General features: G+C 42.6%; 1 protein-coding gene across 3 annotated transcripts; it reads left to right on the top strand.

Annotated features, from left to right (window-relative positions):
• The first annotated feature begins 6,334 nt into the window (after nucleotides 1–6,334).
• On the top strand, nucleotides 6,335–23,767 carry LOC128478474 (charged multivesicular body protein 3). Of its 3 annotated transcripts, XM_053458145.1 has the most exons (7): nucleotides 6,338–6,794; nucleotides 9,297–9,436; nucleotides 20,062–20,122; nucleotides 21,677–21,856; nucleotides 22,348–22,469; nucleotides 22,911–23,025; nucleotides 23,415–23,767. In XM_053458145.1, the coding sequence occupies exons 1-7, from the start codon at nucleotides 6,569–6,571 to the stop codon at nucleotides 23,552–23,554; spliced, it is 984 nt and encodes a 327-aa protein (XP_053314120.1). In that variant the 5' UTR covers nucleotides 6,338–6,568; the 3' UTR covers nucleotides 23,555–23,767. The 3 variants fall into 3 exon arrangements, with proteins under 3 accessions (XP_053314118.1, XP_053314120.1, XP_053314119.1); XM_053458144.1 differs by lacking the exons at nucleotides 6,338–6,794; nucleotides 9,297–9,436 and adding an exon at nucleotides 18,734–18,891; XM_053458143.1 differs by lacking the exons at nucleotides 20,062–20,122; nucleotides 21,677–21,856; nucleotides 22,348–22,469; nucleotides 22,911–23,025; nucleotides 23,415–23,767 and adding exons at nucleotides 11,711–11,826; nucleotides 12,422–14,404 and having other exon boundaries at nucleotides 6,335–6,794.
• The last annotated feature ends 1,160 nt before the right edge of the window (nucleotides 23,768–24,927 follow it).

Raw genomic sequence — 24,927 nt, forward strand, 5'->3', positions numbered from 1 at the left:
GTAATATTTGATTGTTTGCATTGTCCATATATTTATATATATTTATATTGTATTGTGTATTATCTATATTTATTAAAGCATATATTGTTATACCTATTTTAGCGCTGTCAGTTTTTCTTATATCAGGGGGGCACAGTGGCATATCGGGGTATAAGGCATATTAGTGGTCACAGTGGCATATCGGGGTATAAGGCACATCAGGAGGCACGGTGGCATATTGGGGGTATAAGGCATATCAGGGGGCACAGTGACATAGAGGGGGGTATAAGGCATATCGGGGCACAGTGGCACATCAGGGGTCACGGTGGCATATAGGGGGCTATAAGGCATATCGGGGGGCACAGTGGCATATAGGGGACTATAAGGCATATCAGGGGGGTATAGTGGCATATCAGGAGACTGAGTGGCATACATGGGCTATAAGGCATATCGGGGGGCACAGTGGCATATAGAGGGCTATAAGGCATATCAGGGGACAGAATGGCATATAGGGGCTAAAAGGCATATTGGGGGGCACAGTGGCATATCGGGGGCTATTAGGCATATCGGGGGTAAAAGGCATATCAGGGGACAGAGTGGCATATAGGACGTATAAGGGATATCAGGGTGGCAGAGTGGCATATAGGAGGGTATAAGGTATATATGGGGCAGAGTGGCATATAGGAGGGTGTAAGGCATTTCTGGGGCAGAGTGGCAAGCTGGGGGTGAGATGTGCATAACTCGGGGCAGGTTGGCAAATAAAAGAAAATATAAAGAGGCATTTTTCTCAATCATAGTTTTTATTAAATATGAAAGAATAGTTTACATTAATTAATATTTACTAGTAAAACTTTTTTTGGTATTTTGGTAAAACTTAGTTTGAGAAATAATGTGTTTTGGGTTCTTGTACCTTGTAAAATATAGCTTTAATTATTATGTCGGTAAAGTAAGAAGGCAAACAGAGAAATGCCAGTGTGATAAAGAGAAAAAACTGTAAATGACACATCTTAATGTAAATGATCCGTTTTTATTTTCGATTAATCGAAAAAATAATCGGCCAACTAATCGATTATGAAAATAATCGTTAGTTGCAGCCCTAATATTTATGTACTATATAGAGATGCTTCATGAAACTGATTTGTTTGTATTTTATTCAGATCATTTACATTTTTTTATTACAAATAATGAGACGGTCCATTTTGTTATCTCAGTCACCTTGAATGGTGCGGCTCGTTATTACCAGATCTACGCTCTGTAGGGAGGGAGAGCGAGCTGCTCCCAAATCGGTAAAGCTGTAGCAGTGCGGAAAGCGGGACCAAGGAGAAATCCGATTGCCTTTTGGAGTCAAGAAGGAATTTTTCCCCCCTGATGGCAGAACTCATAGCAGCTTAATTAGGGGTGTTTTTTGCCTTCTTTTGGATCAGAAGTAGGAAGGTTGGGCAGAAAGGTTGAACTTCATTTAATAGTAAATAAATAGAATGAAAAACGAGGAGAGAGACGAGAGGAAAAGAAGAGGAAATCGCAGAAAGAAAGTACAAACAGGCCGTATATAGTATTAATGTGGGGGCCGGATTCTGAGGTTTTTGATAATTACAATCAGTGATACATATAATATTTTTGAGGGTTAATTGTCGTTTGGGAATGCAGGTACAGGAGAGAAAATTACCCTCCAAAGAATTAATAATTAACTTTTAATGACAGAAATCTAATAATCTTAAAAAATGGTCTTCACAGAGAAAAGATAGATGATGACTGAGAGGCACTCGGATTGCTGCTGTCATTTATATAAATTTATCGCTCCTGGTATATGTCCCTGTCAAACAACACCCCAATATGTGTTCAGTAACATCTCCTGAGCGCAGCGATACCCCCCATGCATGGGTTTGTTGGGTTATTTGTGAGGTAAAAGGCCGCCTTTGTGAGGTGTGTTTTTTTTGGCCATTTAGACATCTGATCCTACTGCCCCCATGTCCCATATTTGGGACACCTTTGAACCCGGCCAATTCAATTTATCCCATCCACTCATGCATTTTTTAATACGAGACACCCTATGGGCATTTGTAATGCCAATATTTTAACTCTTTCCATGCTGGAATTTTTGTAAAGATAAAGAATTTTAGGACTTGCTTATTAATTTTTTTTTTTTTTTTGGTGACAGTGGGGATTTTTCTATGTTACCATATTATTTTTATTTTTTTTAAACATTTTTTTAAAAAAAAAAATTTTAAATTTTTTTTTTTTTTTTTTTTTTTACTAATCACTCATTAGTGAGCTGGGCTCCATTGACCTTGCATGGTTGGATGCAGTACCTGCATTCAACCTGCAGGAGGAGCTCGAAAGTTCACAAGAGGGTCTGGATAGACCCTCTATGAACTCATTTCTATTGTTGATGCCATCCTGTGAATGACGGCAACGTCATTTACAGGATGGCACTTGTGGTTGCTCTTCGGAGCAATCACAAGGTGATCGGGGTAGGGGGGTAGTGTTACTGACATGCCTCGATATCGAGGCATGTCAGTAACACCATTTATGCTTAGGAAGCGATTCAGATCGCTTCCTAAGCTGTTTTAGCCGGGCGCCGCCGCGATCTTTCATGATCGGTGCGGCGGCGGCCATTTTTCTTCCGGGGAGGGCTGCCAAGGGCTGCCCTCCCCGGATCCACGGTCAGCCTCACTTGGGAGGCTTCCGTGGATGCTGCAAAGCCGCCGATCGCGGCGAAAACGCCGCGATCGCGGCGATGCAGCTATTTAACGGCAGCCCGTACATGTACGGGCATTGTCGTTAACCCGTTGCACGGCAACCCCGTACATGTACGTGGATTGTCGTTAAGGGGTTAAACCACTCATTGCTCAGCAGAGCAGGCGAAGATAAGATGACAGATATGGATCTCCTCAGTCTTATCATTTTTGGATGCCTCGGCACCATTATTGTGCTTTTTATTATAATTTTGCTGGGAGCTCAAACATCTAAACGTCCTCCCAGAAAGGAACATGAAGCCCTTCTCTACATGAACACTTTCCGTGTTGTTGGCAACATCAGTCATTCGTTGCTGAAGATGGAGGAGGCACACAGACGCTCCCTGTCCCGCATAACAGACCGAGTCTCGGCTCTAGAAGAGCAGATAAGGGCAGGGAACAGAGACGACAAGAGACGGCACAGAAAAGAGTCACCGAGACGCCTTAACAGAGGCCAAGAGACCAGTAATGGAGGCTCTCGGATGTCACCAGAGAGAACATCTCGAGTGGACTCCCACCGTGCCGATGAAAATGGCCACGGCTCGTCTCCGGAAATCAGAAGGCTGCAGGCAATTATGAACCAGCTTCTCAAGGAGAATGTGGAGTTGTCTCGGCGTCTGGAAGAGAGGACTCGGAAAGCGTCCAGTCTTGAAGAACGTTTGGGCTTCAAGAAAAGGGACGCTGGAGCCGTGATGGAAAACCCTTCTGACTCTGAATCCTTGGCCAGAAGCAGCAGTTCAGAGACACTTGTTGAGTTTTCTTTAACTCCGAGTCTCTCATGATCTGAGATCCATCATACAGATCCGAGTCTTTCCGTGACAGCCTGGCTCAGGCAAAGGAACAACGTCTGGAATATGAGCGCCATCCTTAGACGGCCTCAACAGACGTTCCTTCTGCCGCTTCCCGTCACCAACTGAAGCGCGTCAGCAGTTCCCAGATATCTGGCGCTTAACATCTAAACAGCTTCAATCGATCAAAACCACCAACCTTCCATCCAAGAGCTTCTGGATCCAAGGAGAAATCCGATTGCCTTTTGGAGTCAAGAAGGAATTTTTCCCCCTGATGGCAGAACTGATAGCAGCTTAATTAGGGTTTTTTTTTGCCTTCTTTTGGATCAGGAGTAGGAAGGTTGGGCAGAAAAGTAGACTTGATGGACTTTAGTCTTTTTTCAACCTTATGTACTATGTGGCCAATAAAGTCCGGTTATAAATAGAATGTACGGATCCTGACATTTCTTTGCAAATAATTATTCTGCACAAATACTGGGTTTCTGCGTATAAATAACGTGAAACGTGTCGAAATACTTCAATCGCATTGCGGCATGGACGGGCCGAGCGGGTCTTATCTGCCGTCAAATTCTGTTACTTTGTATAAATAGTTTATTTGTATTTTTACCATAAATTTAAATAAGAAGCAGTGATATCAGCGATTTCATACCCCTAGGTATTTCTAATAATAAGTGTTGTGTTAATGAGTACTGATGTGTCCTTTTTATGACTCCGAAATTCTTCCATCTGTCCTGGATTCATAGCGCTCTCACATCTTAAACCTGCGCGGTCCCTAATCACCTGAGCAGGAGAAAGACACAGCCAATGGAGCCTATTCCAAAAAGCCACCACCATGAGGACGTAATCTATTCATCTACCCCGGTCACTAAAAAGTTACTGTTTTGTGAGCGGTTGAGAAAGACAGTAGAAGAAGAAAACAGCATAAACCTCTAGTTAAAGAAAAACGATGATTTTTAATTGCAATTCCAGACATGACATGCGTTATGTTCATTTAATTATTCGTGAGCATATATTATTATGAAACATATACAGCTGTTGATTTATTATATCACATTCGCAATTAGAGAGAGACACTCACTGGCAGAGAGAGAGAGAGACACTCACTGGCAGAGAGAGAGAGAGAGAGAGACACTCACTCACTCACTGGCAGAGAGAGAGAGAGAGAGAGAGACACTCACTGGCAGAGAGAGAGAGAGAGAGACACTCACTGGCAGAGAGTGAGAGACACTCACTGGCAGAGAGAGAAAGAGACACTCACTGGCAGAGAGAGAAAGAGACACTCACTGGCAGAGAGAGAGAGAGACACACACTCACTGGCAGAGAGAGAAAGAGAGAGACTCACTGGCAGAGAGAGAGAGAGAGAGACTCACTGGCAGAGAGAGAGAGAGAGAGACTCACTGGCAGAGAGAGAAAGAGAGAGACTCACTGGCAGAGAGAGAAAGAGAGAGACTCACTGGCAGAGAGAGAAAGAGAGACACTCACTGGCAGAGAGAGAAAGAGAGACACTCACTGGCAGAGAGAGAGAGAGACACACACACACTGGCAGAGAGAGAGAGAGACACACACACACTGGCAGAGAGAGAGAGAGAGAGACACTCACTGGCAGAGAGAGAAAGAGACACTCACTGGCAGAGAGAGAAAGAGAGACACTCAATGGCAGAGAGAGAGAGAGACACTCACTGGCAGAGAGAGAGAGAGACACACACACACTGGCAGAGAGAGAGAGAGAGACACTCACTGGCAGAGAGAGAGAGAGAGACACTCACTGGCAGAGAGAGAGAGAGACACACACACACTGGCAGAGAGAGAAAGAGAGACACTCACTGGCAGAGAGAGAGAGAGACACACACACACTGGCAGAGAGAGAGAGAGACACTCACTGGCAGAGAGAGAGAGAGAGAGACACACACACACTGGCAGAGAGAGAAAGAGAGACACTCACTGGCAGAGAGAGAGAGAGAGACACTCACTGGCAGAGAGAGAGAGAGAGACACTCACTGGCAGAGAGAGAAAGAGAGACACTCACTGGCAGAGAGAGAAAGAGAGACACTCACTGGTAGAGAGAGAGAGACACACAGAGACACACTCAATGGCACCCAGAGAGAGACAGAGAGAGTCACTGTGAATTCTCTCACAGACCCAGGTTTTCTTCTGCCTCCATATTATTCTGTATTTTTCAGTAGTTCTGTTAAAGCTTCAGCCTCACATCCCACGCTGTTGAAAAAGAAGCAGCAGCCCAGCACAGCCCATTTGTAATCATTTGCACTTCGCGCTGCTGCTGCTGTTGCTGCTTCTTCTTCTTCTTCCTGTAGTTCTTTGTACCATGTGACCAAACAGTCACATGGTCTGCTGACATCACCAGAGTCCTTCTACTGGGTAGGAACTAGCTGATACCCCCCCCCCTTCGGTAAACAGCTCCGTAGCTCACACGGAACTTCAACGCCTCCTCCGTCAACCCCCGGGGGGCTGCGCCAACGTCGGTATTCAGAGCACGGGAATGGAAAACGCGTCCTGCCGGTGGAAGACACCCCATGTATATCTGGGCCCCATTGCATCTCTGTCACTGGTACCCTAAGAGGGGCAGGTGTTTAGGAGGGGGGTAGTGTTAATGGTGCCAGCTGAGTGACCCCAGGACCCCTGCAGCTTCCGGCTGCTTGACAGCTCCCTCATCATTACAATCTATTATAGCAGCCTGGGACCCCTATATACTCACCTATAGATATCTATGCCACCATTATCTCAGTGATCCACCTATAGGGCCACTTTCTCATAGCCCATTCTGCTGTTGTTATGCTAGTAATAAGGACAGTTACCCAGGTTACTGATTTTTTTTGGGGAGGGGATCACTGAGCCGCTCATCATGGTTATGATGACAGACGAATCAACAGGTTAACTGCTCCTGATCGCCTGGAATGTGATAGCTCCATAGTTGGGCGCCGAGCGGAGTTTCGCAGTGCAGGAGCGATCGGGCAGCCCCGGCCAGGGTGGCTGTAAGAGACCTCGCTGCGTCCTGTCTTGCCGGCAGAGGACTGACAGACAAGGCAAAAAAAACAAAACTTTGGCAAGATGTGGCTGAAGCTGTTTTTCCTGCTGCTCTATTTCCTCATCCTCTTCGTGCTGGCCAGGTTCTTTGAAACCATAGTATGGTACGAGACTGGCATCTTCGCCAGCCAGTTGGCGGACCCAATGACGCTGAGCTTCCAACAGTTAAAGACCGTCCTGGAGTGCCGGGGTCTGGGGTACGCCGGGCTGCCGGAGAAGAAGGATGTCCGAGAACTTGTGGAAAAATCAGGTATTTTCTCAATCTTTGCTTAATCTTTCCGTACACAATTCTAGTTTTACCAAACTCTCTTCATTTTTGTATTGCGTACATTTTTATATAAATAAAAGATAACGATAATAATATGCTATAGAGGACTATATTGCGCGTGGAATGTGTTTTATTATATATATGTTTTCCTGAACATTATAAATAATAATAAATAATAAAATAATTATAATAATCACATAGGTAAGTACGGTAGAACATTATAAGATTGGGTCAGGTTTTATTAAAGATATATAAAAGTTACTTTCTTTACACAATAAAGCTATTATTCTACCTTTTTAATTTAGTTACAGTTCGCAAAAATACAGGTTTTTACCAGTACAGGGAATAATTTTACTTCTTAAAAATGTTTGGGACAGGAAAGCTCCTTGCGCTTCGAATGCTTATTATTTTCTGTAATTATAGAACTACTACATATTTATCATAAGATGACCCCCTTGGGAAGAAAATATTATTTTATATGTGTTATATTTCAAATATTATTTTAGTGAACATGTACCTATCGATTCTTGTGTTTGTAACAGGAGTGTTTTATATTGTAGATGATTGGGGCCGTCATTATGTATATTGAGAAAAATGTTTTTTTTTTTTTTCCTCCTTAAATTAATTAGTGACATTGGGTATGGATCGCTTAATCCAGGGGTTGGTAAATTTGGTTTATATCTAGAAGCCAGCCAAAAAATGTAGGAGCCAGTTCTTTTTCAGTACTAGCATACTAACACGCTTACACTCACAGACATGCTTACACTTGCACAATAACACACACATTAATACACACAGCAACGTGATGATGATGATGATGGTAATGACATCATCTCTCTGTGCACAGACTCGGCGCGCTGGGACCGGGTCAGTGGGATGCGGGGGATGGGGGGCTCCCCGCAATCCTGGGGGCTTCGTTACCGAAAGTGCAGCATTCCTCTTCAAAACCCTAGGCATTGATTTCCTGTCGCCATGGTGACCTGGTGCCCGGGGTTTGTCGAGCCCTGACAGTAGCACTGATATTTCCTATAGAAACTATGGAGAGCGTTGTGTGTATTTGTATAGCAGGTGTGGTAACATGCCTTTTTGTCACTTCACCAGCTATAGGTGTTTGTGTAGCTGGGTTGGGAGTTTAGGTGGTTACCCGTTCACATAATGGTGGCTTCTGCGGATGGAGAATACTGAGATGCGCTCGTATCTGACGCTCGTACCGTTCTGACCTCCAAGGAGAGCCAAGCGCTGTCCCTCCTATTGAAGGCTCTTCAGGGGCTGGGATGACCCCATAACCTATAGCTAAATCTACCGTGTGGTTTTCAAGGACTGATTAATGTCTTTACAGCAGGAAAAATGGGCGGCTAGATGGGTCCAAGTGGGTCTTATCTTCCGTACAATTCTATATTTCTTTGTAAGTAATCACTAGGAATAGTTCTAAGCGTTAGCGGAGATCCATTTGGCTAAGAAGGCCAAGTTGAAATACAACTATTTAATTAAAAGCATATTTAAAGGGACTCCTAAGCTCTCATGCGTGAAAGTAGTGACCTGCTGCAGGGTAGTCACTCGTTCTGAATCGTAATTAATCCGATTAGCGACGTGGAACGCTCCTGCTCGTGTTGGATATCCGATTCCTTCCGTGGCCCTTTGTAAGAACGGCCTTAAGCTACGGCAGCGAGTATTAAAGTCTGTCAGGCTTCTCTTAATTTGGTTACTGGAAACCTCAAGGTTTGCGCTGGGAACAAAGCGCTATTGTTGGCCGTATAATAAATCTGGGCGAGTTTCGACGCTCCGGGTGCCTCCGCCAGGACTGCTTCAGAGTCTCTTAACGTGCCGACTTATCTGCTCTGGCAAATGAAGCATTTTAACCCATTTACATCCACCGCGGTGTCGCAATGCCTTCGTGAAACACTCCGAGGTTCTTAATAGATCTTTTTATTTCTAAAGCCGTGAAAGAACAGCGTTTCTATTCATGGCTTCGTTGCCCTTCTATTAACGCCTATTGGTTTATATGGCACCATCATGTTCTGCGGTGTTGTACGGTGTGTAAGCAGGACATACCTTTTGTTTGGAGGAGCAAAAGGTAAGGAGGACTTCTCTCAATGGAGCGCGCCTTGGAAAGTGTATGAGAAGACTGAGTGCGCTTTATAAGGTTCACTATTTTTAACAGAAAAGTGTATTGCCGGATTAATCGTATATAGCATTGTATAAATAATTTTATAATATGTATCTATCTACATATTGATCTACTAATTATCTATTTATCTATCTCTGTGATGGAACATGGTTGGGTTTCCACCCTGACTTGCTTGTCTGTGAATGGAGTATGCCCGCCATTACCAGGATACCCAACGCTGAGCGTCTGTCCTCTGATGAGTACCAAGAAGCTTACCTGTTTTTACAAGACTTGCCCACTTGAACCAAATGTGTGATAATCTGATTGGAAGCTTCTCTTTACTGCGCTTATAATGTTATTTTTGTTTTGTTTCACAGGTGACCTGATGGAGGGAGAGTTATACTCGGCCTTAAAGGAAGAGGAGGCATCCGATGCGGTGTCCAGCACTAACTTCAGCGGTGAAATGCACTTTTACGAGCTTGTAGAAGATACGAAAGACGGGATCTGGCTGGTGCAGGTATGAAATCTCCTATGAGTGTGAATAACTATACATTTCACATGTGATTATATCTTGGTGATACCTATGAAAGCCTTTAGAATTTATTACTATTACATGATGACGTAACCTGGAGAGTACTTGGCGAGTATCTCAAATTTGCTTTCTATGGTATGTCGCCCTTTGGAGATCTCTTGGCCAGTGAGAAGGTGAGTCCAGACGTGGACCTCCTTGCTCTCTTGTGCCTAGAGGGATGCCCACCCGAACCCCACTGACAAGCCCCATGAAGGCTGAAACTCATGTCTGGGGTTCTTGGTTCCTTTGTGCAGAGGAACATTGCCTGTTACCTAAAAAAATAAAACCTTTATCATCGTTATTATTATTATTTATTGGTTCATATAGCACCATCATATTCCACAGTGCTGTAAACCGGATGTGACAAGTAGTATATCACACAAGAGTTACAATAATTACAAGAGGGGGGAGAGACTCATCCCTGCCATGGGCGCCAAGAGCTCTAGTTACAGCTTTGTCCGTAAGCCTGAAGAAAGAACAAATGTAACTGGGACGCTTCCAGTATAAAAGGTGTATTTTCCTGCCGGAACCACGGAGACTAAAGACTTCTAATCCCCGCAGCTTCATCCGTTCTCTCTTGTGACTGTGAAAAGATACGAGGGCAATTCCTATACTCAAAAAAATATATTATTTTACAATTTGAACCTGAAAGCCTTTTCCTCGCTGGTTGTTAAAGCTGTGCTTTTGTAAGTTGCTTTGTGTCTAGTCTGGAGATTATGCAGTGTGGGGGAAGAAAGAAAAAAAAATGTGGCTAATTGTATTCCTAAAATATCTTTAAAAAAAAAATGGCTGGACTAAAATCCTCACAAAATATAGACAAGTTCCTGTCCTGATCTTACTGATCGTGTATTTGGTGCTAAATTATACATTTATTATATATTTTATCTTAAAGACTTGGTAAACCTGCACATCAATTATTAAAATATTACTGATTCATCTAAATGAGCTCCACGCAACATAATTTAACGGTGAGGTGTCACCACAGGATAGCAGTGATTATAGTTATTATCATAAATGATCTGTAACAATGTGGTCCTAAGTGGTGTCATCGCGTGTTTAATCTGCCCCAAGGGCTCCTGAAAGCACAAAGCAGTCTCCGAAAGTATGAGCCTCACAGGTGGGATGATGTCGGAAAGATCGGAATATCAACTTCCGTCTTACTGGTGAATGGGTTAGAAGGGTTCTAATGGTAGAAGGTAGAGATATCTGCAGTTTATCCAGCCTGTCTGACACGTGCTTGCTGATCAGTAACAGAGGACGCGTTATACTATGTATTGTCCGTATTGAAACAGTTTAGGTCAGCAATGAAAGGCACAACGATAAGTCCTCGGACTGTGCTCCTGTATCCCTGACTCCAGATGGAATCCGGTGTGACTGGTATCCGGACAAACACAGCTGGAGGCTGCTGACTCGACACATTGTTTGCCTCCCTGTGGCATGACCGCGGTTATACAAATATGCCATAACTGTTCGGTTGGAAACCAGTCTGGCCACTTTGGTGATTGTTCTACGTGCGGGATGTTAGCCGTCAAATTCCACCGGATGCAACAATATATTGGCTTGTTAAATAAGACGTGTAAACTTGCCACAATTGTATCTTATGATGCTTAAAAGCGCAGGTAGGTTGGATCCCTCTCGGAGGACTGCATGCTTTGGGACCACGCGTTGAATGAGCGTTTGGTTCTCATAACTAAACTGTCCATGCTAGCTGCAAATTCATCCAAGGCCATCCAATCCAAAACTGATTAAATAAGAATAAAGTTTGGGAACGGATTATAAAAAGGACACTGGTTCTGCAGGCGTTGGCTTAGATGCTCCCGTGGTGACCCCAAGTGGATGGAGGATCATAGTCACTGGAGAATGCAGTGAATCCACTAGTGGAGACTGTTTGAAACCTCTGAATGAATGTATATAAACATACTCCCGGTGAAAAAAAACTGCCATTTTATTATTATTTATGGTTTCATATAGCGCCATCAAATTCCGTAGCGCTGTACAATGGGTACCGACCACTGCTGTCGCGCATGGGTTGTTCTTGGGATTTTTTAAAATTCTTTAAAACAAAAAAACCCAATAAACTTGGATTGGCCTGGTTGATCAGCACACGATGATGCGTAAAACACTATTTACTGATGGCGCACTTGACAATGATGTGATGTGTGTGTATTTTGAATTTAGTTAATTCCTAATGTTTGATCGATTTGCGTGTGTCACCCGCAGGTAGTGGCTAACGGTAGGAGTCCTCTAGTGAGCACGGTCCACTGGGAAAAGATGATGAAGAAAGTATCCAAATTCGGCATCCGCACCGGTACCTTCAACTGCTCGAGTGACCCGAGGTGAGTGGGTGACATTTTCATATTACACCATTTAATCGTTATGTTTCGTATCTAGTTGGACGGGATGACCTGAAGGCATATTTCTAGAAATTAAAATCCAGTTTACATTAGGAAGTCAGATTAGGGAACATGACAGGCCCTCTATGAAAGAGTTTAATTAATTTTATTTTAGTGCTAATTGTTAAACAAAAGGTATGGAAGACTTTAAAAAAAAAAAAAGTAGTTTTACCAATATCTACAATAGCCATTTTTGGCCATTTTTGGGTGCATGGAAATAATCCCACAAAATCTTGCAAATGTAATTAATTAGTGAATTTACTATTATCCTTAAATTACAAATTTGGAGGCAGTTTACTTTCTCTTTTGCTTACAATACAGCATATACCTGTAAATGACAAAATATTGCTTGCTTTCTCATTCAACAGCTGCCTCCTGACACTGGTCTCAATGACAAGATAAAGCGTATTAAAGTTTCTTCCTTCAAGGAAGACGAAATGCTGTATTTTTGAACATAGCATTATTTACGCCGTCTTTGGTTCTGAAATAAACTGTTTGGTAAAAGCACTAATGTGCCTTTGTTTGCTTTCATTATCAGGTACTGTAGGAAGAGAGGCTGGATCAGATCCACCCTCATCATGTCCGTGCCCCAAACCAGCACTTCAAAGGGGAAGGTGATGCTTAAAGAATACAGCGGCAGGAAAGTAGAAACGGAGCATATTTTCAAGTGGATAACGGCTCATGCGGCTTCTCGGGTCAAAACGATTTATGATCCTGAACACCTGAAAGAAGAATGGAACAAAAGCGATCAGTACAAGGTCAAGCTGTACCTGTTTGCAAACCTTGATCAACCTCCAGCGTTCTTTTCCACGCTGAGCGTTAAGTTTACTGGCAGAGTGGAATTCATATTTGTTAAAGTTGGAAATTGGGATAAAACAAGCTTCATGGCTCAGATCAACATTGACAGGACTCCGTGCTATGTCCTTAAAACTCCTGAGGGAATCTATAAGTATGGAAACAATACGGGGGAATACGTATCCCTCCACGCCATGGATTCCTTTCTGCGTTCTTTGCAACCAGAAGTGAATGATTTGTTTGTCTTAAGCTTGGTTTTGGTGAATTTGATGGCCTGGATGGACCTGTTCATCACTCAAGGAGCAACCATAAAAAGATTTGTGGTTCTTATTAGCACGTTGGGGACGTATAACTCCCTGCTAATTATATCCTGGTTGCCGGTGTTGGGATTCCTACAGCTACCGTACCTTGACAGTTTCTACGAGTATAGCTTGAAGCTTCTCCGTTATTCCAATACCACCACTTTGGCGTCTTGGGTGAGGGCAGACTGGATGTTCTACTCCTCTCACCCTGCGCTTTTTCTAGGCACTTACCTTGGTCACGGATTACTCATTGACTACTTTGAGAAGAAGAGACGCCGTAACAACAATGCAGATGAAGTGAACGCCAATAATCTGGAGTGGTTGTCCAGCCTTTGGGATTGGTATACTAGCTACCTGTTTCACCCCATAGCTTCCTTCCACCACTTTCCCATCAACTCTGATTGGGATGACGACCCAGATCTTATTCTCGAGAGATTAGCTTTTCCCGATTTATGGCTTCACCCGCTTATACCTACAGATTACATCAAAAGCCTTCCAACGTGGCCGTTTCGCTGCTCTGGCGTACACAAAGGAGAAGAGGAAACCTCCGAAACATCGCAGGATAGCGATAGTGACTCAGAAGCTGAACGCAACGGCGATCTTGCTGTTCAAAAGCCTTCATGTGAAGACCAAGCTGATGCGCCTGGTTGCACGAGCCATGCTTCCCCAGAAGGCGCCAGCTACGCTTGCTCATGTGTCCAGGAACAAAGAGACAAAATTGGTTCGTATGGATCCCCTGGCACGCAGGACAGCACAGAGCCACACTGGTCCGAATGGCCCGAGAACATGTTGCACTGTACAGAGTGTGTTGTGTGTTTAGAGAATTTCGAACATGGCTCTTTACTGATGGGTTTGCCGTGTGGTCATGTGTTTCACCAAAATTGCATTGTGATGTGGCTGGCTGGAGGTAGACATTGTTGTCCGGTGTGTCGCTGGGCGTCCTACAAAAAGAAACATTACACACATCAGCCGTCTCTGTCTGCCACCCCTGCCTCTTAGCCCTAATGCCATACCTTCATATAAGCTCTCTTGCCTGAAAATGCTTGCGTCTGTTAGAAACCTCTGTGGTTTGACGTCCCTTTAAAAACCTTAGTACGGTGAATTCATGCACATTGCGTCAATGTTTGTAATTCATTCCCTCGCCTCTCTTTGTGTATTAAATGTAAATGGGTATGTAAGAAAAATATTTTTATGGCTTCCTCAAATCATATTCCTACTTAACTGTATATTGTTAGAGTACAAAACCTTAACGTTTTAGTTCTGAAATGAGCCAATTTATTTTGAAGATATCCCGTGTACCCCGCAGCGTTTGTCTCTGTCAAAGATTTCTAGAAATATAGCTGTTGGTAAAGTGTTATTTTTGTTGTAATCTTTATGTAAAATTCTATATCATTGAATGGCTGTTGTTTCAGAACCTCTAACCTTTATTTTTTATTTTTTTTGCCTTCAAAAAATATATATTGTCATGTCTTGCCTATAGAATTAGTTGACCTTTGGTTGGCTTTGTGTTAAAAAGATATCCAGAGTTTGCTACATCCCCCCCCCCATAATGTATAAACCGGGGGGTCAGTAATTTAAGTGGCCCGTTCTATCTTCCTTGTTGAATTTTTTACACGCAGCCTTAGTTGGTACCATTGCTGCTATGGTTTAAAAGCCCCACTCACAATCATGTGATGCAAAAATAGGCACTGATTGGTTGTTGCCATAGAAACACGTTCTTAAAAGTTTTTGTGTTTGTTTTATGTAAGTAGATCTTTACAGGAAAGAATAAAATGACAGATCTGCCAAAGTTTATTAAATAATGGGAAATAAATATATATATATATATATATGATGGCAACTTAAAATAGCTTATGTCACAGCTGGGTTTTTTTTTTTGTATCTTTCTTTTCTATTTTTGTCTGTGTTTCGTGCATGGAAAAAGTCCACAAACATGGCAGAAGGGGAATATATATATATTCTTAATCGTATACGAGCCTTGTGGCTGCAATTTGCCTTTTTTTTTGTCATGTCCCTAATTAAAACTATATAGAATCGGAATATCCTGATGGTGGGTGTAGAAAATAATTTACACAATCAGGCAATTAATAAAATGGTAATAAATTAGTCTATATTTGTCATAATGTGTTTGTGGGGCTATAATTGTCTTGATCGATAACCGCTGTTATTTTGGCCCTGTTGTATATTCAAGTTGTGTCATGGTATGATGTCATGGAATGATGTCATGGTATGATCTATTAAAGCACACAAATACAGACATGAAATGACACCCATTGGACAACATGTAGCTATAAAGGAGTGTTCTATTGAAAAAATTAACTATGTTGTTGATGATAACCTTTAGTGCACCTAAAGGGGGCACCTTCTGGCCTGGGGGGGCAAGTAAAGCCGAGTACACTTCTGGTAATTTAACATATGCTGTGTCACACACTAATACACGCTTACACTACTGTTTGGACTGGCTCAGTGGGCTATTATACTCCTGCACCATTTTTTCTGTGACATATATTGACAAAATATATAGAATGGTGAAAAATACATAAACATACAGTATATTTTATTTAGAAGAAAAATAAGCCGGTCGCAAATCTCATTTCATGTAAAGGAAAATACAGAAAACTATGCAGAAATAAACATACTAGAATATGAGAAGCACAGAAAGGTAGTAAGGCACGCTAGTTAAAAACAAAACAAAAAACCCCCCACAAATAATAATGTATATATATAGCTATTTTTCCACGTCTGCAACTTATACACAGAGATAAAAATCATTTGCAAGATATTCTAATTATTATGAAATACATCGGTGTAGCCGGCCCATTACTCTGTAGGCATCAAGCTTTCTATATGGTCTGCGCAAGTAAGATACCCGAGATCATGTAGGGGTAGCTTGCAGGAAATTGAATTTTTTTTTGTTTATACTATACTATATATATTTTTTTTTTTTTTTTTACAATAGGTACATTTTTTTAATTTTTAATTTTTTTTTTTAATACCACTGGAACTTGATACACCTTAATTTTTTTATAGCACATCAGGACCGGTATATCAAGTTATTGCTATGACTTTACTGGATCACCGTTATAAGCCAATGTATAATAATTAACTCGGCTCTACATTTCTACGGTAAGCTTTGGCCTTTATTTTTTTTTCTGGTTTTGCCCCTTTGATCACAAAGTACAGTAACATCATTTAACTGCTGAGTCGGGGAATTGACCCAATTGGAAAGGGGACGGAAATACCAGTCAGAGTTTTGAAAGTGTTTTTCGTCTTGCTTTTCTTATTTCTATGGGCTTGTATAAAAACCTACATTATGAAAATAAGTGGATACCCCATCATCTTGTATCTGTAAAATAACTACACGGTAACTTATTAATATAAATTTTATCACCAGAATGGAAAACAATACCCGCAGCTTTGTACCAATTAACTATTAATTCAAAATTAAAATTCAACTGTAAGAGATAAAAACAAACAAAAAAACACCCTTTTGTACAATTTCTGTTTCTGGGATGTTATTATAGAGATGTGGAACGTAGTCGTATAGTTATACAGTTTTCAGCTTTTTTTCCTTAACATTGTTCAGTTTATGCAAATTCCATAACTATTTTGCATTGTTCAGTGTAATAAAATAAATTCAGATCCGGTGTCTATTTCTTCTATTGAATGAATTAAAGAGAAGTTTATGTTTACGCAACAGCTTTGGCTTTATTACATATTTACAGAGGCAACCGGCTGTGATGTTACAGTACATGTGTACATCATATATACACACGTGTGTGTGTATATATATATATATATATATATATATATACATGTTATTCTAGTTTACAAATGAGTAAACATACAGTGAAAAGAAAAAAAATCACCATAAAAGAAATTTACAGCTTACATACCATTGAAGTCTACAAATGGTACATGTATTTATAACATAGGTATATATTATACGTACATAAGGGTAACTAAAAGATCTTGGGCCCAAAATGAAACAGTAGCAAGTTTGGCCATTTACAGGGTGTGTGATGACAAGGAGGCGCTGGCGCTTTAGGGCAGTGTCATTCGCGCTGGCAGCGCTACTGTGCATGCGCACAAATCTGCCTGGGACACCGGAGATGGAAATCAGGAATGTGGAATCGCAGTCCCCAATCCCACTGAGATCTCTGTCCCAAAAAGCGGGACGGTTGAGAGGCATGCCACATAATATGTGTCCAGGATTTCTACTCTCTTACTAGCGCTGCCAATAATAATCAAACGTGTAATATTCAAATGTGACTACTGATAACCTGTTACTAGCCCATGCAGAGTGGACTGGGGCCATCCCGTGCATGCTTGTGTGTGTGTGTGTGTACATGTACGCAAAGGGGAGGCGACTCCAATTTCGTTATATATACGACATGCATTTTTTATTTATGTAATACGCACTGCTATTTGTTGATTTATATATCACCATCATAGTCTACAGCACTGTACAATGGGTAAACAGGAAGTAAGAAATGATGTAACAACGTGTGCCCTGCTCAGACACACGGGTAAATGCAATGCGGATGTGCAAGCTGCCCACTAACCAACATGGGAAGGAAACCGATTGCAACATGAAAACATATCAGTTACACCCCACGGGCAAGCCAGTGGAGTGATTGGCACAGAGGAGCGGCAGATGAGGGCCGGTGACAGAGACTAATTTAGCCGCAGATTGGGGTCACTTGAAATGTCCTTGTTTTTGAACGTAAGGTTTTTTGTCCATTAAAATAACATGAAATGGATGAGAAATCCGGCGCAGATGGGGTTAACGTTGTAAATGACTATTGTAGCTGTAATATGGAATTTCTTCATTGGCGTACAGAGGCCCTTTATCACTCCCATCACTCCTGTGTTCCAATGGCCCTTTATCACTCCCATCACTCCTGTGTTCCAATGGCCCTTTACCACTCCCATCACTCCTGTGTTCCAATGGCCCTTTATCACTCCCATCACTCCTGTGTTCCAATGGCCCTTTATCACTCCCATCACTCCTGTGTTCCAATGGCCCTTTACCACTCCCATCACTCCTGTGTTCCAATGGCCCTTTATCACTCCCATCACTCCTGTGTTCCAATGGCCCTTTATCACTCCCATCACTCCTGTGTTCCAATGGCCCTTTATCACTCCCATCACTCCTGTGTTCCAATGGCACGTTGTGTTTGCCAATCACAGTTTAACTTTAAAAGGTTAATTGATAGTTTTTTTTTAAAAAAAAAACAAAAAACTTTTGCGATTATGTTACAATTTTCTTGCTTTCCATGACCCAAAACCTTTGAACGGTAGACTATTAGTATTTGGATACGATAAGCAATTCATAGTTTAAGGCAAAATGTTATAATCGCATTATCATGATGCAAAAATACAAAAAAGGGTATTTCTCCCCATAAATCAACATGCTTTCTGCTGGCGCTCCCTGCTGTGCTGGACTACAACTCCCAAGATTCTCATCACCATTCCGGCAGAGCAATGGGAGTTACAGTGACGCTATGGCTCGCCTGGACGTTTTTATCTTATGTGTTTAATGCGTAATAACAGCACTTTCCATATAACACAGTAAGTACTGACTGAAGCTCGTGGCCGGTGTTGCCCCCTTTAATGTTTGTGAAGGAGAAATAAAAAATGCATTGCGGCACCCCCCTCCCCCTCCCCCCCACAACGGACCCCCCAAACCAAACCACCGCTCCCTGTCAGTGAGTGACGGAAGATTTTATTAACGTCACTGTGTGGGCGGAAGTGAGATTCTACTTCTGTCTCCACTGTACTGGCGGAAGTAGGAAGCGTAAGTGACCGGAACAGTTGCCAGAAAGACTTTAGAGCTGTTATTTTGGTTTCTGAGTACACGAATATGGGGCTTTTCGGGAAAACGCAGGAAAGGCCGCCCAAGGACCTGGTGAGTGTGAGCCCGGCTTGTTGAGTGTGAGCCCGGCTTGTTGAGTGTGAGCCCGGCTTGTTGAGTGTGAGCCTGGCTGTCTGGCTGTTGAGTGTGAGCCTGGCTGTCTGGCTGTTGAGTGTGAGCCTGGCTGTCTGGCTGTTGAGTGTGAGCCTGGCTGTCTGGCTGTTGAGTGTGAGCCTGGCTGTCTGGCTGTTGAGTGTGAGCCTGGCTGTCGAGTGGGCTTGATGAGTGTGAGCCCGTCTGGTTTGTGGGCTTGGTGAGTGTGAGCCCGTCTGGTTTGTGGGCTTGGTGAGTGTGAGCCCGTCTGGTTTGTGGGCTTGGTGAGTGTGAGCCCGGCTGGTTTGTGGGCTTGGTGAGTGTGAGCCCGGCTGGTTTGTGGGCTTGGTGAGTGTGAGCCCGGCTGGTGTATGGGCTTGGTGAGTGTGAGCCCGGCTGGTGTGTGGGCTTGGTGAGTGTGAGCCTGGCTGGTGTGTGTGAGATCCCGGCTGGTGAGTGTGAGATCCCGGCTGGTGAGTGTGAGACCGGCTGGTGAGTGGCGGCATGGTGAATTGACACGCTGACATTGTATGTATTTCATGTGAGGATAGTGTTTCTGCGTGGACACGCTGCGTATGAGTGAGATACGTGTATATATTGTGAGTTTTAGGCACTCCCTCTGTGGCTTTTTACCAGATCTGTGGTTTTTCTTACGCATGTAATGTAAATGGGCACCCAGGCTGCTGGATCTGTAGCTGAAGTCGATACCCAGTGGCTTCTGCCAACGTAGAAAATGGAAAGCTGCATGAGCTGTCTGAAGAAGAGACCTTTGTATATCTTTTTATGATGCCTCTATAAAATGTATCAACTTCAACTAAAGACTCTAGAGAGTCCAAAATAATGCAATCCATTCGAATCACCTTGAAATGTTCATCAACTATTTTACAACTGGTTCTGTTGTTGATGGGGCCTGTGTGTAGAACACACTTATTGTCATGCGCGGTATCGTTTACATGTGATATGGATAGGTGACCTCTAGCACTGCAGGCGCCCGGTGAGTTTGTTCCTAACATGCAATGTACGAAAAAATACAGCGAAGAATATTTTTAACCAAAAAGAGCAGAATATTCTGTATTGTCGCCGCTTCAGAACTTTCTCTGCTTAACGGTTTCTCTGCTGTTCCCCTGATAGGTCAACGAATGGTCCCTAAAAATCCGGAAAGAAATGAGAGTGATTGACAGACAAATACGAGGTTAGTTTAAAAAAATGAACAAACTGTTGGTTTCATTGTGGATAGAATGCGGGTTCTCCTCTGTGCGTCCACAGTGCTCACGGAATTGCATGTTCTCCATGGCCGGGCCAAATAGCCCCCTGTAGGGAGAGGCCTCCCTTAGTAACATAGAATTTGACTGCAGTAAAGAACCGTCCGCCCGTTGAATCTGCCCGTGTTTCCTGATGGAAATCCCTGCGATTAGTCCCCCTCCCTCAATTATATGGAATCATTCAGTGACAGAAGGCAGCTCAGAGAAAGGGGCTGCAGCTAGTGAGCTTCTCTGTAGGTGTCGTGGGTAGGTCTAGGTGTATTACCCAAGTTGCTGGCCGAGGTTTGTTGAGCCCTGCCATACACTAATATACATTTACATGCTAACATCATACAGTAGCAGACACGCTAACACACTAACATTATACATTCATGCACAGTCTAACAATGTATGTTGACAGGAGCTGAGTGCCTATCCCATGCGTGTTTACATTCCCTCGCTGTATTAGTACTTACAGCAGTAAATGGCAACACTGGATTCTATATACATATCTGTTTTTTTTAAACAATACTGCCAGATAATTAAAATACAAGCTTCTGGGACTTTCCTCCCATAAAAACAGATTATTTAATTGTCTTAAGCTTCAGATCACACTTTCCTTTCACCTGCCTGGGCTATAAATAGTGATAAGCGATACCTTCCTATGCTCTGCGTTTGCAGTAATTAGGTAATCGAGTGCTACCACTCCCACCTCTCATTTTCAAGCCCAGGGTTGGGTTCTCAGTCTTTCCAATGTGAATATGAATATGAATAGATATATTTATATATATATATATATAAACATGCTGCCTTAACCATGTCTGGTGCTCGGGCGCTGCTTCCAGCTTTAGAACTTGGAACGTTTTGATTTCTAAACCTGACTTAATCTGCGAGGTTTTTTCTGACATGATCTTTCCTTCCTCAGTCTTCCTGATAATTCTGCATCCGTATTCAAACCCCTTGAGGCAGACTATAACATCTAGGGATATGTATAATATATATTACGATAACATAACATTACATTTTATTGCTGGAGCACCAGTGGATGGCAATACTACAAGCAGGCTGAATGCAAAATTATGAAATTCAATATTCAACACATGTTGACATGAAATGGTACAGAAGAGGGAAAGCAGACATGTTGGCTTGAAATGTGGGCATGTAAATGCCTAATCCATGTCCCCAGCGAGTCTCATCCCGTTACTGTAAGATGTTATAATCATAATGCTTAAACCCATTTTCTGTTTCAAATTATTTACTGTGAATTTGCCTCTTCTGCCCTCCTTTCTATGGACCTAGATTTTGATATGTGTAACGCTCAGCTCTGTGTTATCTTTGCGCATGTTCTTACCGTCCAGCCCAGAAGACCACCATGCTCGATATATAGTTGTAGTCTCTCCTTGGGCATAGTAGGTTACGCCGACGCGTTACTAACATCTACCCGGTGTGGCAGAACACTACTTTTCTAACGTCATGCTTTCCACAATTGTGGCTCTCCACACCAGATATCCAGAGGGAACAAGAAAAAGTCAAACGGTCGATAAAAGACTCGGCGAAGAAAGGCAACAGGGAGGCATGCGTCATTCTGGCAAAGGAGGTGGTGCAGTCCAAAAAGGCAGTGAACAAACTCTACGCGTCCAAGGCTCACATGAACTCTGTGCTGATGAGTATGAAGAACCAGCTGGGTAAGGAAATCCGTTCTTCCCACATTTTTTCCCTTGTCCTACTACATCGGGAGAAGAAACTACATACCTTAGACCTTAAGCGATATAACTATATATTTAGAGAGAACTAAGAAGTGGAGGAAATCATCTTGCCTGTTCGTAGCCTCTTCAGGGCTTCTCCAAATGAACTATAGCCAGATGGATCATCCTGACCATTCATATGACTTATTCATCAGTCATGAAGACCCCAACCGCGGGTATCAGGACCCATTCTACCCGTGCTGTTTTATATATAAACGTTTTGAGACAATGTGTCTTGTTTTTAACTTCATGAACCATGTAAAAAATGGATTCCCATTTCCCCCTGTTTACATGAATGGGTAATTGTACGGTTACCTCATAGATGTCAGTTTTATCTCTGGTATCTCTGGATGTGTCAAACAATGCAGTACACACATTACCTGTGTCAGGAACCTGTTGTCTGTGTAACTGTTCTTGTTGTCGTCTTTCAGCTGTCCTCAGGGTCTCTGGCGCCTTACAGAAAAGCACAGAGGTTATGAAAGCCATGCAAAACCTGGTCAAAATCCCAGAGATCCAGGCAACTATGAGGGAACTATCCAAAGAAATGATGAAGGTAATAAGAACCTGCATGATGCAGGATATAACCACATCCCAACACCCACCCTGTCCAGTGCAAGCGACCAAGTGGCTCTACGGACTATTTTACATGGAAACAACGTACCGCAGGAGCTTCTCCTAGATTTAATACACAAGGGCAGCTATGGCAAACTAACGTATATGTTCCTTTAAGTGACAACCAAAACTGATAATCTCAAGTGGTCAGAATCATAGTGTATGCAGATAAGAGGGGCTGTAGTCCTATGTGCAAGAAACACAACATGCTTTCAGGATGATTATGCATTCATCAGTGATGTCCAATGCTATCTTTAGGACCAGTTGCAACTCTGGTAGGAATGTAATGGCCGAGGTAGGCAACGCTGATAAATGGTAAAGCTGAAATCTCAGGTGCTTCTGCTCATAGCCTCTTAGTTTAAATGTCAATGTGTTTTGATAGGCTGGTATTATAGAAGAAATGCTGGAAGATACCTTTGAAAGCATGGAAGACCAGGATGAAATGGAAGAGCAAGCAGAAATGGAGGTCGACCGGATCCTGTTTGAGATCACAGCAGGTAAATTAGACTGAAAAGTTATATTTTATAGACCGACTGTTTTATTTAATGATCTGATCTGGCAAACAGTACGAATATTGGAGGTACGGGAAAAGCTGTTTTCCACATCAGTCTTATTAGAGGGTTTTGGGCTTCTTTCCTGTACCCAGACCAGTGCCCAGGGTGCCCTGCTTTCTCCCAGCAGTACAAGAAATCCTTGAATTTATAAAAGATTATTTAATAATGCTACTTGGCAATGCTACAAAGTAGGAGCAAAGAATTATATTTGTCATTGAACTTAGAGTTCCGGAAGCTAGACCTATTGATTCATTTTCTTACTAGGGGAATGCAAAGGGTTAACTGCACACACACAGAAGTATGATTACATTTTAAATACCAATCTCTTTCAGGTGCCTTGGGCAAAGCTCCCAACAAAGTCACAGATGCCTTGCCGGAGCCTGCTGAGATGGGGGCCACAGCAGTATCCGACGAAGACGAGGAAGAAGATTTGGAGGCCATGCAATCACGACTGGAGGCTCTGAGGAGCTAATGGCGCATTGTGGAGATCTCCCTAAACTAGGAGACTCCTCAGTCCTTTTTATTTGTAAACTTTCGTTTCTGAAAGTATTTTGGGTTCTAAGTATATATAAATATCTATTTATCAATCTTTGGCTTATTAAAGGTGGCGATAACCTTTTTTTCTTTTCCCCATCTCATTGGCTTCACGCCATGCTTTTAATGAAAGGACACTGGGTTATTCTTGCTATCTACAGGTTATGTCACTCATTGCACTATATGTTCTTTCTGCCATGATGGCTGGAGCTGCGTTGCCTGCCCCACTCATCGTCTCTCGCCTTTCCCCTGCTGGCGTGATCTACACTACGTTATAGGCACTTTGTATAAATGGTTGAATGCAATGGTTAATACTTCTGTAAAACAGACTGTGCCCCGGTGTCCACGGATGGTTTATAAATCCCACTTCACCTAGTATTGGGCAAAGATTCCAGAGCTGCAGTCTACAACTCCATGTTAACGAGGGCTTTACCACATGGGGTTAACTCTGGTACATCATTGATACCCTTCTGCAATAAAAATATTTAACGATACCATAAATCGACACTGCCGTTTCAAATTCAGAGATGGTAAAGGTAATAAGGGTGTAACTTTTGGCCATTGTTCTTTTATGTGTCATTATATGGTTTGTGGAACTAATTCTCTTTTGTATTATCCATCGTATAGTGGTGAGGGTGAAGGTTTTTTTAACTTCTTAATTATCCTATTATTGAAATAATTTTATGTCCTGGAATCGCCACCCACCCACCGCGTTTGTCAGATGGAGAGTCAGGGACCACGAGAACATCTCCCGTGGCTTTTTGTTTCCCAAGTTTATCTACAGGCAGAGATTCAAACTGGAAAAGCACTTCTAAGGCTCGGCAGGAAATCTAACTTCTCCGTTTACGGGAGCAGGGAGCGCTGAAAGGGTTAACTCCCCCCCCAAACTGCCCCGATCGGGGATCCAAATTCTTGAATGTTTCGGGGTGAGGATTCAGATAAACTCTTTGCTTCTTCTACAATCTGAGTTTTCTACGGGAGCTGGATGAGGCGTGTTCTGAGAACGGAGAGTGGCAAAATGAGTCTTTGTAAATGGAAAAAGCGAAGATCCGCCTGGAAAGCTTTATAACTGTGTGTCTGTGTAATGTGTAGGAGGATGGTATTTTTCTATGAGATGGAAGTGGCACTGAAACTTTATTAAAGGTTCTTTTTACACTCTTTCTGGTCTCCTTAAGTATGTTCCTCATTTGATTTATTTCTATGGGCAACACTTTTACACTGCATTTACTTACTTTTCTGGGTTTTCAATCATATATATATATCTTAGGGCTAATACTAACGATTATTTTCATAATCGATTGATTAGTTGGC

The sequence above is a fragment of the Spea bombifrons genome, chromosome 1, assembly GCF_027358695.1.
Source record: "Spea bombifrons isolate aSpeBom1 chromosome 1, aSpeBom1.2.pri, whole genome shotgun sequence".
NCBI lineage: Eukaryota > Metazoa > Chordata > Amphibia > Anura > Pelobatidae > Spea > Spea bombifrons.